Raw genomic sequence first — 15,067 nt, forward strand, 5'->3', positions numbered from 1 at the left:
AATCTTAATGATTAAGGAAAAAAGCAGGGGAGCAGTTAACTTAAAAAAAAAAAAAAAAATGAAGACTCATAGGGATTTGTACAAAATGTCTTATGAATTGATACGAAAAAATAGTAGGCAAATCAAATTCTGGTTATCCATCCCTGACAAGGTTTACACCAACATTTTTATTAAGAATGAAAACTGATATAATAATTGACAGCTGGGCCAGCCTCAACAACAGTGTTTTTAATTTACGCTTCAGAGTCCTCCCTATTCTCATGTACCTTTCACATTCCAGCATTGTTCAGCATGCCAAAACAGTAAACCCCCCTGAGCCAAGTTCAAAATTTGAGCCCAATATAGCTCTAATGGAAAACATTTGCCTGAAAAAAACAAATGCTTCAGAGAAGAGCTTCTTAATGCTGAGGTAATACCTGCTGAGCGTGTTGCTCACTGGTGCCTAAGACCTTTCACAAGCATCAGGAAAGAAGATGTGGTAGTAACTGCCACAGTGGAAGAAGGCAGGATGTCCTAGTGATGGGACTCTGTGCTGAAAGGACACATGGTTCTACTTCTTTCTTGACTGCTGACCTACCAGTTCATCTCAGAGAAAGGAGTTGACCTCTCTGGGCCATCACCCCTCTCTTCTTACCACAGGCCTGACCACAAAGAACTTTGATTATAATTACAGTGAAAATAACCAAAAGAATTTTAAATCTCCAACTGCTAGCTTTAAGTTTGTAAGAAGTCAAAATTTAAAAACACAGTCTTTCAGAGGTTCTTCCATCCATTTTTCATGCAAGGGTACCCGTGTTTGAGTACAGGGTAGTGAGATGTGTGAAGTAGTCTGTGACAACTTCATGCTGCTGTCCCTCCTTCCCCAGTGACACTCTGTGTCCTCTGGGACAGTCCAGTCATAACGGGCTGGGGACAGAAACGGGGAGAGAAAAGAGATTGCAGAGGATGAGAGTTATCAAAGGACTTTCAGGAAATGAGGAGATCTGATAAAAATACAGAGACAGCTCTTGTCTGCTCAGATGGCCCCTGTCCTTGCTGCCAAGATGTTTCCTTAGACTTAAAGAATTAGGAAAATTTTACAAAGAGCAAACTTAAAAGTAACAAATAAGCTAAGATAGATTAATCTAACAAGACTTGCCTAACCTTGCAGACCAGAAGCAGAACCAGGAACATATTCCAATTTCTGTTGCCTAGACTATTTTTCTAATTTACTATGTCATACTGGTTTTAGATTTCAAGCAGTCATTTTATAAAAATGTTCTCTTGACTCACTGATTACAATCTGGTAACCAACTAGAGAAAATAAACAAGTCTGAATTAGTGGAATACACACACTCAGGAAAGATAATTTACTTACACAATTATCTTCTGTTTTGTATTTATATTCCTCTTCTTTAATATTTTTCAAATTCAGTGTCTTTGTTCTGTAATCAATACACAGGGAAAATCAGTACACAGGCACGGCATCAGTAGTCTTGACAAAAACAGGAAGAGGCACACCCCAAAACTGCAGCGTAGAAGTTTAAATCCATACACATCTTTATGCAAATAAGGATTATTTTTTGTGATAAAGATCCAGTTAAAAGAGTAAAAAGCATGTATTAAAATTATAGTATATCACTTTGAAAAATTGATATAATTATTTTTTATTCGAATAAGTATAATGGAAATTTCGGGTAACTAAATTATTAATTTTAAGTTTCATTACTGTTTTATAGCTGGCCAGAGAGCTATTCTCAAGTGAAAGTAGTTAATATAGAATCTACAACTTCAAAAGTACAGAGATTTAATTAGTATTTTTTACCTGCAAAATTATAGTGTAAGGAAAGGAAAAAATATATATATACTGAATAGCTATGGGTCATGGAAACTAAGGGTGTTTTATTTATCAAATTTGATGTATCTCTTTATAGTGAAGCAGAATGTTGCACTCCAGCTATCAAAGTGGGAAACTTAACTGGAAAAGCCAAAATCCCTGTGCTCTCTACATGGTCACTGGGAGGAGAAAGTTTCCTTGAGAAGGCAGCTCAGTGCACAACCTTCTGCTTCAACACTTCACTTGCAGAAATGCCTTTACCTGCAGAACAAGAAGACTATGAAACAAGCTGTCATCTGAGTTCTGTGCCTAAAGCTAGGCAATGGAAATATTCCCAGAATCCAGCATTAAATAGATGCATCAGTGTGCAGGGAGTGTTTGCAGGTACTGGTGTTAGCTAAATGAGGCTTGCAAAAGTCAGCTGTTCTCTGCTGTTTGCATAAATTGAGCTGTAGCTGCTGCTGTTTTTAATACACTCTGATACATAACATGTATCATGTGCAATACTCTGTCAAAGAAGTTTTTATTGATTTTTCTGTTGATCTTGCGCTACCTTCACCTAATGAGCCATAGAGATGTGTAATACTAACAGAAATTATAAAATACTGCCATAGAGTGAAATGGTTTAGAGATCCTTAGCCTACTGTAAATGCACAGGTGTGACTTTTGCATTGTCTTATCTTGTAAATTTCTGCAACTAGAAAACTGAAGTTTCATTGTGAAATTTAGTATATTGTATGTCAGCACTGACAGTAGAGAAATGTGCCAGAAAGAACACATAAAGATGTGCTACTAGAAAATTTCAATAGCTTATTTCTCACCTGGGAAAGCGGAAAATCACAATTACTATAGTGCAGACAACGCCATACAACAGTCCCACGTTGGCAGCAAAGCATATTGTAAACACGTAGGTACTAATCCATATACTCTTTAAGGAGGGAAACAGAAAGAGATTGTTAATTTTAATTTTTGTAATAATTTGCCTTCTATGACTCAAAGATTTTTAAAATTAAGCTACTTTCTCAGAAGTGAACATTTGGTACTTTGAACAGGACATTGAAGACTCTATTAGTGATTAAAATAACGTCCACCCATGGGAGAACTCGTATGACATAGCACTACTCATCTCAATGCTCACGGAGGTTCCTTTCAGACTTACTTAAAATAGCACATGTAGTTATGTTAACAGCATAATTCAGAATTAACTCAGTTGTTTCGCAAAACCTGTATCTTATTTTTCACATTGCAAGTTTTTGTCACCTCCTTCACTGCGCCCATTTAAAATCATCCTTTCCTTTTACACAACAAGGTACCCTAAAGGTCACATACAGGGAGCTCTCCTCCCACTAATATGTGAGAATTATAATTTGTGAAGGGGTTAATTAAAAGTGGCATTTATCAGAGTATGACTGACTAAAGCAACAAAAAAATTGTTGGGGAATTAATTTCTTCACATGGGAATGGTGAGATTTCAGATTACTTCCCCATCTGTCAATATCTGATTAATAAAACTTTGGATGCAATTTAAATACAAATTAAAAGGGAAAAAAAAATAAAAGCGTATCGGGGCGGGGGGGGGAGGGGGAGGAAAGTCATTTTGAAAATGAACTTAAAATATTAAAAACCCCAAAGATTTTTACATTTCAATTTTTTTCCTTCATTATTTTCTGAACAGGAATGATCCTTCATATTTCCATACTGCAATGATTTATACCACAGAGAGATATTCAGATTTCACAATTAAAAGGTCACAAGTACAAATTACTTGATTTCTCACAGCCATCTAATATCAGCACATATTTCTTTACTTGAGGGAGCCTTAAGCAAAGACTGCCACCTAATCTTTGTATAAAAAAATGTTAAAGAAAAATGGAAAGTATTTTCAGTCCTCTGAATGTACGGATCTTCACATGTGCCTATTTCAACAATTACAGAGGTTCTTGTTAATGTTTGCAGAGGAAAAGATCACATTACAATGTCACAATCAGTGTTAAAATTATACTTTCTGATGCTTTCACTTAGCTCAGGAAAGCCAGAGACAACAGAATACTTTCAGACTAAGCACAGGAGTTTTCCTTGAGTAGATTTCAGAGCTGTTATTTTATGAATTATAAAATGTAAGTCATGCGGTAAAAATTTATACTTCACAGAGGACGGAGTGTTCCGTGACTCTAAAGAGAAACCTTTTCCTCCCTCATCTTCAAAGTTCTAAACTACCACAGAAGGTTTTGCAGTCTCTTCAGTGGCACAGTTGCTAGGTAAAGAGCTAATTCATTCTCTGAAACCATGCTCAATCTCCAGGTATATTTTAAAATTGGATCTTATACAAATTGTTGTGTATATATTTGCAAAGAATACCTTTATGAGCAACAAATATTGAGTTCCGATTAATCAGAGAGAAAGTAATTGTAACAGTTACAAATCCAACATAAATTTATAAAGAAGGTTGCTGGATGCGAATGGGCTAACTGAAGTAGTACACACATGAAATTCAGGGCGGATCAAGAATTGGCCCATCCTCATAAGGCTGAACCCTTGACAACACCTGAGATCAAGTAATCCACCTCAGCTGCAGACCAGAGGCATCTAATTAAATCACTGCTGCAAGACTTGTAAAATTATTTTCTCTCAGAAGAAAACAGAAAGCATGAAAAGCCAACACGAAGTCTACATAGGTAGAATGAAAGCAAAATATGTTCAAGTGCTGCTGAGCACTGAGAAAGCTAGTTGAGTGCCTCTTTAGCAGCCTAGTATCTTACATCTGAACTGTAACCAGAGACTGCTATTTTTGAGAGAATGAGCCAAAACAATCATATTCTCATTTGTCAATCACCCTTTCAGTGCTTTTTATTGGCCTGGAGTCAGTTATTTTTACGTAGGGTAGTATCAAACTTGTAGAAAGAAGTTATGTTGATCTGATAGACTTTTTTTAATTAATGGGTTGTCACAAGGTTCAGCAAAGAAGTCATAAAAATATCAAAGTTTTCTTTGGCCACTTATGCAACATCGTTATAGTATATTCCAGGACAGATAGAATCTAATCATTCTTCAAATCTTAGCAATAATGTATTGTAGGCACGTTTTTCTTAAAAGTCAAAACAAAATCCAACTTCAAAATATGCTGGTACTGTATTAATTAAAAAAAAATCCTAAAGAGTGAGAAAGTAATCAGGAGATATGGATTTATGTTGAATTCTGCATATATCAGAAGGTATCGGAAGCACTGAGAGGTACTGTGACTGCATATGCAGAAGCTGCCTCTGAAACTCTGTGGACAGTGTTTCCATGTAGACCTTTTAATTTCATGAGGTCTACTCATCTGCCACTAAGGGAAGTGTGAAATGGGAACTTGGTGGGAATAAAAGGCATATAAGTAAGAGAAGTGAGAGCATACTCTCTGAGGCAATGGCTAAACAATTAAATACTAACATACTGTGACACTAAATGTTTCTGTACCACTTTGGAAACAGATTACAAATAATCCTTTCTGTTGCAAACTGAGATGATCAGCTATTGCCTGTGTGGGTAGAGTTCATTTCACTCAGCATTTACCACCTACTGCACAGATGTCTACAGCTGGAGGAGCTCTCTAGATTCCCACCATAATCAATGGAGATCTGGTTATCAGAGTGGGGGAAGTTTAGGAGACGTTTCACCTGACTCCTCCCTGATTACGCTGCCGTAATTACGCGTACTTCAGGAAGAGATGAATCATGCTCTAACTGGACTTGACTGATCAGCTCTGTACTGTCTATAATGCAAGGCTGTGATGACTTGCTCAGATGAAGAGCCCTTGCTGCAGTCACCAGCACATAGCCAGAGGGAGAATCCTATAAAAATCCTGTTTGTTCAGGGGATGCCTTGACAGAGAAGATGCTGGAGTTCAGGAGGAAGCTCTGGCTCCAGGGAGGCTGCACAGCATGCCCATGCACCCCCATCCTTCTGCAGACACTACTGATGCATGCCTGTGTCCTCAGGGCACCCTTCATCAAACTTTACAATTCAAATACTGAAGTGAAAACCACTATGGCCATAAATCAGGAACTGTTTAACAGTAAAGTGGTATGGTAGTTCTTTAATATAATTTTTCACAAGCGTTCCACACACAATGCTTGAGAAGGTATTTGTTTGCACAGACTTCTCTGGCAACAGATGGACTGATATAAATATTATTCTTTAAAAAGAGTTTATATGGCAATCACACTTTCAACAGATTAAGCATTTGCAAATTCCTTCCCACCCCACTAGGACTAACTACAGCAAAACTAATATAAATCAGGGTAGCACATTCACTAATTTGGGAAGGATAGAAAATCTCCCTAGGATGTCATAAGCTGGAACCATTTGTGTAAAATTAGATAATAATTAGAAGAGACAGCTTGCTACTTTTTGGAAAATGTTTTATATAGCAAAGCCCTCAGTGCTCTTTCATTAATCAGGACACCTATTTGATGAATACCTGAACAAATCTAAAAGTTCATCTCCCTCCTGATGATATAGTATGTTTAGAAGTTCTAAAAATACATTAAATTGCACCAGTGAGCTCCAAAATTCCATGGAAGGCCCTCCCTGGGCCCCTACTCCAGCTTATTTTGACGAAATGGATTGACAGGGTGATGGTTTGATGACTTAGAAACTCACACTGGCAAGATCTTGGAGGACACTTGTCTAAAGTGAGACCCTCCTGGTTGGATCTACTTGCTGAATTGGTAGCATTCTTTATATCCTTGTATTACTTACAATTCATACGTCCATAACTACCTCTCCCATCATGGCACCATGCAGGGAATATGTATTTTTTACTATAAATTGTTGCCATTCTTTCTATTTTACAAGTCAGGCATACAACTTAGCTCTGCTCCAGCTGTAGTCATTTCCTGTTTAAGTCATTTATACAATTTTTAACATTCTTTTCTCTTTAAATACCATAGTGTTTTCTGTTGAATACATTAAATCCCCATTGTATAATTCATGCATGAAAATAATTCTTACTCTATTGTCATTTTTCACTTAGAGGGCTACATTCTCAAATATTTTTTTCCCCATCACTTTCAAGTCCAACTGTTAACAGCAAATAAAACATTTTTCTTCAGCAGTCCATTACCAGGCAGTAGCCTTTGCCTAGTTTAAATGGCTGCAGCTCGTCTGGGATGCTCAGCCTTAAAAACAAGAGTTAACAAGAACTTCACGGGCCTTTTTGTTGACACTAGGAAAATGCACTGTCAAGCAGGAGAATAAAAAGGGAAGTTAGTCAAGAAGTAGGCTGACATAACACTGAGGACCTGAAAAGTGATATGCACTCACAGAAGAATTCCAGATCATCTTCCTAGTAGTTCCCCAAAACAGGCAAACATTCAAGACAAGTCATTGTCAAGTTAATGTACAAAACACAGAAATCAACACCCTAGAAACAGCCAAAAGATGAGGACAGTAAAGAGAGGATAAATACTGTTATTCATACAGTTATGTATTTAACATATCTGGTGGAAAAGAGCAATTATTAATCTGAAATTATTGAAATCATGCAAGAAGGTAGAGGGACTGTCAGAAGACCTTAACTGAAGCAAGAGACCTTTGAATTTCATACAAGTATTGTGAATGGCGGGAAAGGGCTCTTTGGAGTAAGGGCAGTGAGGTTCTTGCTGGAAAGAAATTTGAGAGGTGGGATGTAAAAACAAGACATTCCTGAGGGCTGATAAAGAACAAGTTGAAAGAAAATTTAAACAAATATACATAATAATATTCAGCTAATAATATTGAGTATTAGCTACCTAGGTCTGTCAGCCTAGCTGTTCCTTTGGACTCAGCTGTTCCTAAACATTAAATCTTCAGGAAAAAGCAATCCATGGCTGAAATGAGAGATTTCATGGACTCACAGAATACCTTCAGTTGGAAGGGACTCATGAGGAGTTAAACTCCTGAGCTGTACCTTTCAAGTTGTACCTTTTACATTTAACAGAATTATGTTTTAAAAAGAACTAATCAACAGGTAAATATCACTCTTCTTATTTGTATTCAATGAGAATCTTAAAGAAATGCAAAGGAACAAGGTAACAAAAGCCATAATATCCTGTTTCTACGCACAAAAAGTTTTGCCAGACCTGTGAGCATAACAAACCTGATTTCTATGTTACATGACACACGCCCTTCAAAGAACCAGTTCCAGAAAGGACAGCTGCTAATTATTTCCAAATGTTTTTTTTTTAAGAGTTTCTATCTTCAAAACACTTTGGATAACCTGGGTAATGGGACTGATTCATTTCTAATGTGTCGTCAGTTGATGGGGTGAATCTTTTCAGGTCAAAATCGACACTATTGTGCTTATTCAAACCACTGGGCTTGGTGAGGCTCCTCAGACCAGGCAGCAATGTAAGATGAACGTTTATAGCCTTACTTCAGATTGTGGCATTTAAAGCAAGATGATTTGCCCTGTCAGGCTAAGGACTGATGGTACAACTATTTGAAAATAAATCGTTTTTCAAGTATGTCCAGTTAAACAGATAAGCCCAGCAAACTCTCTCTCTCTACAACCTTTCTTCTTCTCTATAACCATCTTTAGAAATAATGACAGATGTCAGAGGTATAATAACCAACTACTTACCCATCCTTTCTGCCAAAAACACTAAAGCAAAATCAGTCAGGCTAGTCTATCTATCAAGATTCATCAACTTTAAAGAGCTCCCAGAATATCCTACTGGAAAACTTAAATACTTTCTACCTCAATGCACTGATAGAGAAGCCATATCTCTCTCCCATAACTACCAATTTTCTTAAGCTGGCTGTCTCCAATATAATTCTTGATTCACATCATCTACCCCTTGGGACCCTGGAAATCTAGGTTATGATGAAAACCATATACACTACAGGTGGTAGAAAATATTTTCAGAATTTTGCTACTTGAGGAACATAAGATGTCATGAAAGATAGAGCTCTTCTTTTGAATGATTAAATAAAATCAAAATCCCAGACTTTCTGCTTTCCATACTGAAATCTAGTATTCTATAAAATATGTTTTATTCAGTCTAGACTTACCATTACTGCTGTAGAATGTTAAATTAGATAGTACCTCCAGTAACCTATATCTCCCACCACAGTGGAGGATGATATGACCAAAATACCTTTCTGAATATTTGTTAACTGGAGCTGCATAAACAGAAGTTCCAAAAGCTTTATGGGATGTCAATATGTATTTATGTAAGTGGTTGGTGGTTTTGGTTCCACTAATTGCCCAATACATTCAAAAACTTCCACAGAAGAGAAAACTAGGAGCTTTCTAAACAGGGATTCATAATTAGTACTTGCTAGGAATTTTGTGCAAATGTAAGTCAGACTATTCAGACTTTGCATTAAACTGGATTTTCATACTATGTATCTTTCCATCTATGTGCTTTTTCTGATGTGTACCTCCTCTCATACTAAAGTCTTTCATTATGATCAAACAATAGATATCCTCTTTGCAAAATCTGAAAGAGTTAAGGCAATTTACCTACAGAACACTAGGACATATATCTTTCTGCATCTCTAGTGTTTACAGTTCTGTTTGTCCTGTACAGTCATTCCATACCCCCAGAGGACAAAGATACTGAGATCTCTTTGATAACACTACAATAACAAAAGCAAGCTAACCAGCTTGAGAGGTCACAGAAAATTAGACAGTCTTCTCCTCAGTTTAACCTGATCTGTCTATATACTCATCTTTAGCATTAAATTAGGAATGATTCTTTATCATTTACTAAAATTCTGATTTTTTAAAATACAACTAACATTACAGATGCTGTGATTCTGAGATGGAAAATACTCCAACAGCACACAAAAACCCTAATAATAATAGCTTGCACTTGTCTCTTCCAGGGCAACAGAACTATTAAAGTTTGGTTAGGTATTAGTTAAAGGTTCTCAGGAAAACCTTCTTAGATTGTTTCACTTACCCAGTCTATTTTATCCATATTCCAATATTTTTTTAAGTCACGGAACTGCATTAGCATCCCTTTCAAGCCCACAACAATAATGCTTGCTAGTACACACTGCAATGAAATAAGAAACAAAAGACTTTTGCAGAATTCGGAATGAAAACAAATGTTCTTTCTTCAATTTAGCAGTCGATATCATGATTAAATTATATTAAAAAAAAATAATAAATGACGTTAGTGTTTCAAAAACAAGATAAGCACTGGTTTCTTTGTGACACAAATGTAACAGTATCAAGCCTATTTTTTCTGTCCTGCAGGCAATCCACAGGCCACCGGACTGTGAGGAAAATGTCAGAAACTTCAGGATGTCCCTAGACTCTCTATGTGTCACCAGACCAATGAGTCTGGAGAACTCAGAAGCAAATCAGTACTCAACTTCTACACAGTGAAGAATTTCAATTCCCTTTCTTCATCACCTATACAAGGTCTCTAGAGCAAAAAATCCATTAACTTTGAGGCAAACAAAATAATTTATTGTTCTCTAAATCAGAAAGCAGGAGGAAATGGTTGAAGAAATAATTTGAAGCCAAAAAGGATGGAGTACAAAGCGAAGGACTTGCAGTGCACAGGTGGAGAGGGAGGCTGAAAAAAATCATAGAAAAGAAATAAAATATCAAGAAACACATGATTTTTTTTTTTTAACGTAGGCAAAAAAGCGTATAGGAAACCAGTCAAAATTTACATATAATCCATATAAAAAAAATGAAGGGAAGAAAGCAGTATGATGAAAAAATGACATATTGTTCATCACTCTTTAAGTGCCCTTACTTTGCATGGTTAAAATAAGCTATAAAAGGATCTGTGTTTTTGAAAAGTGAAAAACTTCATTTAATATTGTAAAAAGTAGCACAAAGTAAATGTAAAATACAGTTGAGCAAAAATTTCATATACAAACATGGAAGAATTATGGATAACTTTGGAGCTATATTTTGTATCTTTGGCATGCCTCTAATTAAAATTAAATATTAATTTGTAATACCAAAAGCTAGATATAGCTTATGTGAAAACACACCACGTTGCTTTACAGAGTCTTAGTGTAGAAGATGTATTCCGTGACAGAGATAAAAGAATATCTCATAATCTTTCTGCATTTCAGTTTAGATCACTGTCTACAAAAATTTGTGTCAAATCTATTTGAAAAGCAAAGTCATACATCATATACATAACTAGAGAGAAATTGTGGATCTTCGTTAATTTCTACTGCGTTTTGTCAATTTACAAATTCACAGCAATTTGCATGTATTCTTTCCATAAACTACATGCCAAAATTAAGTAAAAGAGAAATGCTTTCTTATATACTTATGTGAGAGCCTATATATGCAACTACATATGTGTAAAATCTACATATATTATATTGTCACCTCTGTATTTTATGATTTTGAGACTTGCTATGCCCTTACTATTCTTTCTCCTATTGAAATTAAACAGAACTCATTTAAAAGTAGTACTGGTTTTCACTGGAAAAAAAAAAAAAGAAAAAGAAAAAAGAAAGAAATTAGAAAACGTTTAATATAATCTTTAAAAAAGAAGATAAGTACCGTACCATAGGCAGCCAGTACAGCATAGGTCCAATGGCATAGATCACCACAAGAATTAATACACAAGAGATAAGGCAAGCCACCTAAAACAATAAAAGAGCAGATCATTCAGTCTAACAATAAAATAATATTAAAACCTATGAAAAGGTTTACTCATCAGTAAGAGATCTCAACACCCATGCTAGACCCTGCTGACACACACAGACACCAGCCACGGCATCGCTTACACTCTCATCTGTTCAATGGAGCATGTCTGCAATATCTTATCCCAGAAGTTTCACAGCACCCACTGTCATTCTGTGACATATTTATAGTCATGCACCCTATATTGCACTAAATAACAGATCTGCCATAGCACTGACCAAAATTATATGCAGAGAACTGTGTCATCATTTTTGCGCAATAGAAGATTTCTAACTTCTTTTATTGGGATCAACACTAAAAGGAAATTATTATGTTAAGTCAGAAACCACCAATGATTTCATGTTAATATAGTGAGCTTTACTTTAGAAAATGTAGGAACATTTTTTTTTTAGTATATTAAAAACTATAATTAATGCAGGTGACACGAATCCAGACAAATATATGGTCTAAAAATTAGTATTATATAGTATTAATCTGACGGAAAACTACAATAAAATTGCAACCTCCTACTCCACTCTGGCTGCTCAAAAAGCAGAGTACTTCTGCTCTCATTAAGATACAGTCCAGATTCACAGAAGGTTTTTGATGATAAGTAGACAGATGCTTGCTTTATTTTTATATTGATAATATGTTTCTTTACTAAAATAATTAGGTATCATTTTAAGAGACAAGTTGTTAAAAACAAAACCAGACAAGTTGTTAAAACACTAGAAAATTAAAGTCATGGTGTACTTAAAAATACCATCAAGAAGGATAGACAGAGTGTTTACAGGAAAAGAGACACAAAATCTGCTGGTGAAGCCACAGGGAACTTTTCCCTCTTTCTGCCTTCCCAAAAAGGAAAAAAAAAAAAAAAAAAAAAAAAAAAAAGGTGAAAAAGGTGTTGATTATACTTGAAGGACACAAGGACACTTCTAGCTCATGATACAGTCCCTCACTTCTGTTTTCTGCCAGGACAACACTGAAGAATAAATGACATCACAGAATCCCAGGTGTAGCTGTTGGAGAAAAAGGGGCTGCTCTGAGCCCCTGAAAGGCTTCTTGCATTTCTTCCATTACACGTGCCAGAGTAAACTGACTTCTCTTTATGTAGTCAAAGCAACCCCTTGCTCTTCTTTTTGCCTATGATCTGACCAACATTTATTAGTGGTGTTCTTCTCATGTCTTCATTCTACTCAGACAGCCCCAAAAAAGGCAGGAGAGAGAGTTTTATGTTTATTAAAATACTTTCATAGTGATAATGTGGACACACTCTTTCAAATTAAGGCTCTGCTACACTGTAAAACCAATGGATAAAACCAAGCAGAGCCTTGTTATTTTTAACATGTACTTCCTAACTTGAAATCAAACTATGGGGGTTTCTTTTTCCATTTCATGTACTTAATAACCTTCTGTTGGAGCCTTTGCCTACATGTACCAGAGCCAAAGTGCTCAGATATCCTACATGCCTTCAGGTTATAGGCCTTCAAGTATAGGTCTTGAGGTTACCTTAAATCTTCCTTGGAAAAGCCATGATGCAGTATAACTGCAAATTGTACAGACAATATATAAACAGGTAACAGAAGAGGATGTCTGTGAGGATGAGGACACCTGGTATGACATTGAATCCAAGTCAAAGATATGAAATAGCTAATAGCAAACTGGTAGCTAAGTTATTTGTATATAAATGTTTTTTAAAGATTATTATTGGATAAATTATTCAGTATGATTAATCAAGTCCAGAGTACTGTGTTGGCTAATTAGCAGGTAATTAATATGTAAAGTTTTGAAACAAAGCCCTGTATCATTTCTAAGTATCATGGTGCCTACGTGAGAAATAATTGTAGGACATGGTCAAGAAGAAACAGCACCTCTTAGCTGTACTTAGGCATGTCAGTTGTACCTCATTACGCTTTTCCTCATAATTAATGACCTTTACATAGGCAAGAGCAACAGTTATAAAAAGATAAGCAAACAACAAACTCCAAAGGACACAACATTTATATGGCAGGATGCCACCAATGGACACTTGAGTTTCAGAGGAAGGAGGGAGATGCAGTGCTTTGGGGGGTGACCCGCTAATGTCCCTGTTTCCATGGCCCATGAGGTGCCATCATATGCAAGGGTCACAGAAGAGGAGCTTGCTACATCTCTTGTTCATGGGCATGATTTTGGCATGTAACAGACTCACAAGGTCCCAATTATCGTTTTCATCAATTGCAGTTCCCTGTTTTCTGACCTACTGCAAGGAGAACTTGTGGGCTTCATTTCCAACAGTAGGAAACAGCCCAAAAACTCCTAAAAAACCACAGTGTCATCTCTATGGGCTCAAGGTATACTGAGGGACAGGACAAGTACACCATGTCACAAGGCAGAAGTTGGGAGACTGTTTTTAATTTTGTTTTGCTTTTTTTTTGCTTCTTTGTTTTCCTGAAAAGCAGCTCTTAAGGTTACTTTCACTTTATTTTGAAAATCAGATAGAAGCACTAAATTAAATCTGAGTTTTGCTAAAACTTCCATTTCACCTGTACCATTAAATCTATTAAACACCATTAGAGGGCAGTTTTGTTACAGTGCTGACAAATTCACATAAATCTGAAGGGTCTTGTGTGTAGTTTCCTGCAGTCTGAAAACACAATTCCTAACCTCCTAACTGCCACAGACTTTAGAGTTTGTATTGAATTAAACAGGCAAAAAATGAACAAGTGGAACCATTAGCTTTTCTCATAAGACAGTTGCTTGTTGAATGCAATTCCATGCAGATTGTTAAAAATGACAGATCAGAGACATTTCCCAGGACAGAGGAAAAGGGAGAATAGGAAAATACAATGGATAAGTCAGTAGAAGTTCCAGTGAGAAGTATCTTAGCCTTAATTCCCCTACATACTTCACTCTAACCCATTACCTGTGTTTTGGCACCAGTACTGTATAAAAGTGCCGTCCGTCCCATCGCTGCAGCACTTGGTATGCAAAAGAAAAATGAAGGAATCACGTTGCTGAGGCCATGAGCCAAAAATTCCTGCAAAGTTGTTAAATAAAATATGGGTTTTTTTCCTATTCTGTCATTTCAACCCTTCTTGCCAACAAAGGAGTCCCCAATGTAAATATTAACAATGACAATGGATGGCCATATTTTTCAGGGAAAAAAAATCACATATATACATGATAAAAGATGTCCCAACATAATATATCTTCTAACATATCGGAAACAAGTTGAATGATAGAGCTGCTGAACCAGATTCATCAAAAGGAAGAGGCACATTTTGTTCACAGAATAAATGGTATTGCTAAGTTTTGAAGATGAAATTCAGCCAAAATATTTACATCTTGATCCACATCTGCTTTTTAACAGGCCGGAGTCTCAAGTAGTGGGATCTGGACAGTGCCCAGGTTGTTTCTGGCTTACGGCTCTATTGGAAAAAGACAGCCAGTGATTTTTTTTTCTTTTGAGCATGCTTTAGTGAAAGTGAAGTATGGTGGCAATACGATCAGTATGCTGTCTTTCCTTACAGATATATTTGGTGTTTATTCAGAGTCAAAATGCAGACATGTCTGAACAGAAAGGAAAAGAAGAAAAAGTGGGGAAGCCACCTTGTACCTGCAGCCTGAGCTAAACAGCA

General features: G+C 36.3%; 1 protein-coding gene across 1 annotated transcript in view; it reads right to left on the reverse strand.

Annotated features, from left to right (window-relative positions):
* SLC26A7 (solute carrier family 26 member 7) overlaps window positions 1-15,067 on the reverse strand; it is a gene marked incomplete at its 3' end in the record, with an annotated part of 90,163 nt that overhangs the window by 36,117 nt on the left and 38,979 nt on the right. The window contains exons 8-12 of the mRNA XM_080364117.1: window positions 14,353-14,466; window positions 11,330-11,407; window positions 9,745-9,840; window positions 2,638-2,744; window positions 1,358-1,424 (exon numbers count right to left, since the gene is read on the reverse strand). Of these exons, the coding sequence (XP_080220243.1) occupies window positions 1,358-1,424; window positions 2,638-2,744; window positions 9,745-9,840; window positions 11,330-11,407; window positions 14,353-14,466 (462 nt within the window). The remainder of the gene's footprint in view (window positions 1-1,357; window positions 1,425-2,637; window positions 2,745-9,744; window positions 9,841-11,329; window positions 11,408-14,352; window positions 14,467-15,067) is intronic.

This window comes from Nesoenas mayeri (assembly GCF_963082525.1).
Source record: "Nesoenas mayeri genome assembly, chromosome: 2".
In the NCBI taxonomy this organism is placed as follows: domain Eukaryota; kingdom Metazoa; phylum Chordata; class Aves; order Columbiformes; family Columbidae; genus Nesoenas; species Nesoenas mayeri.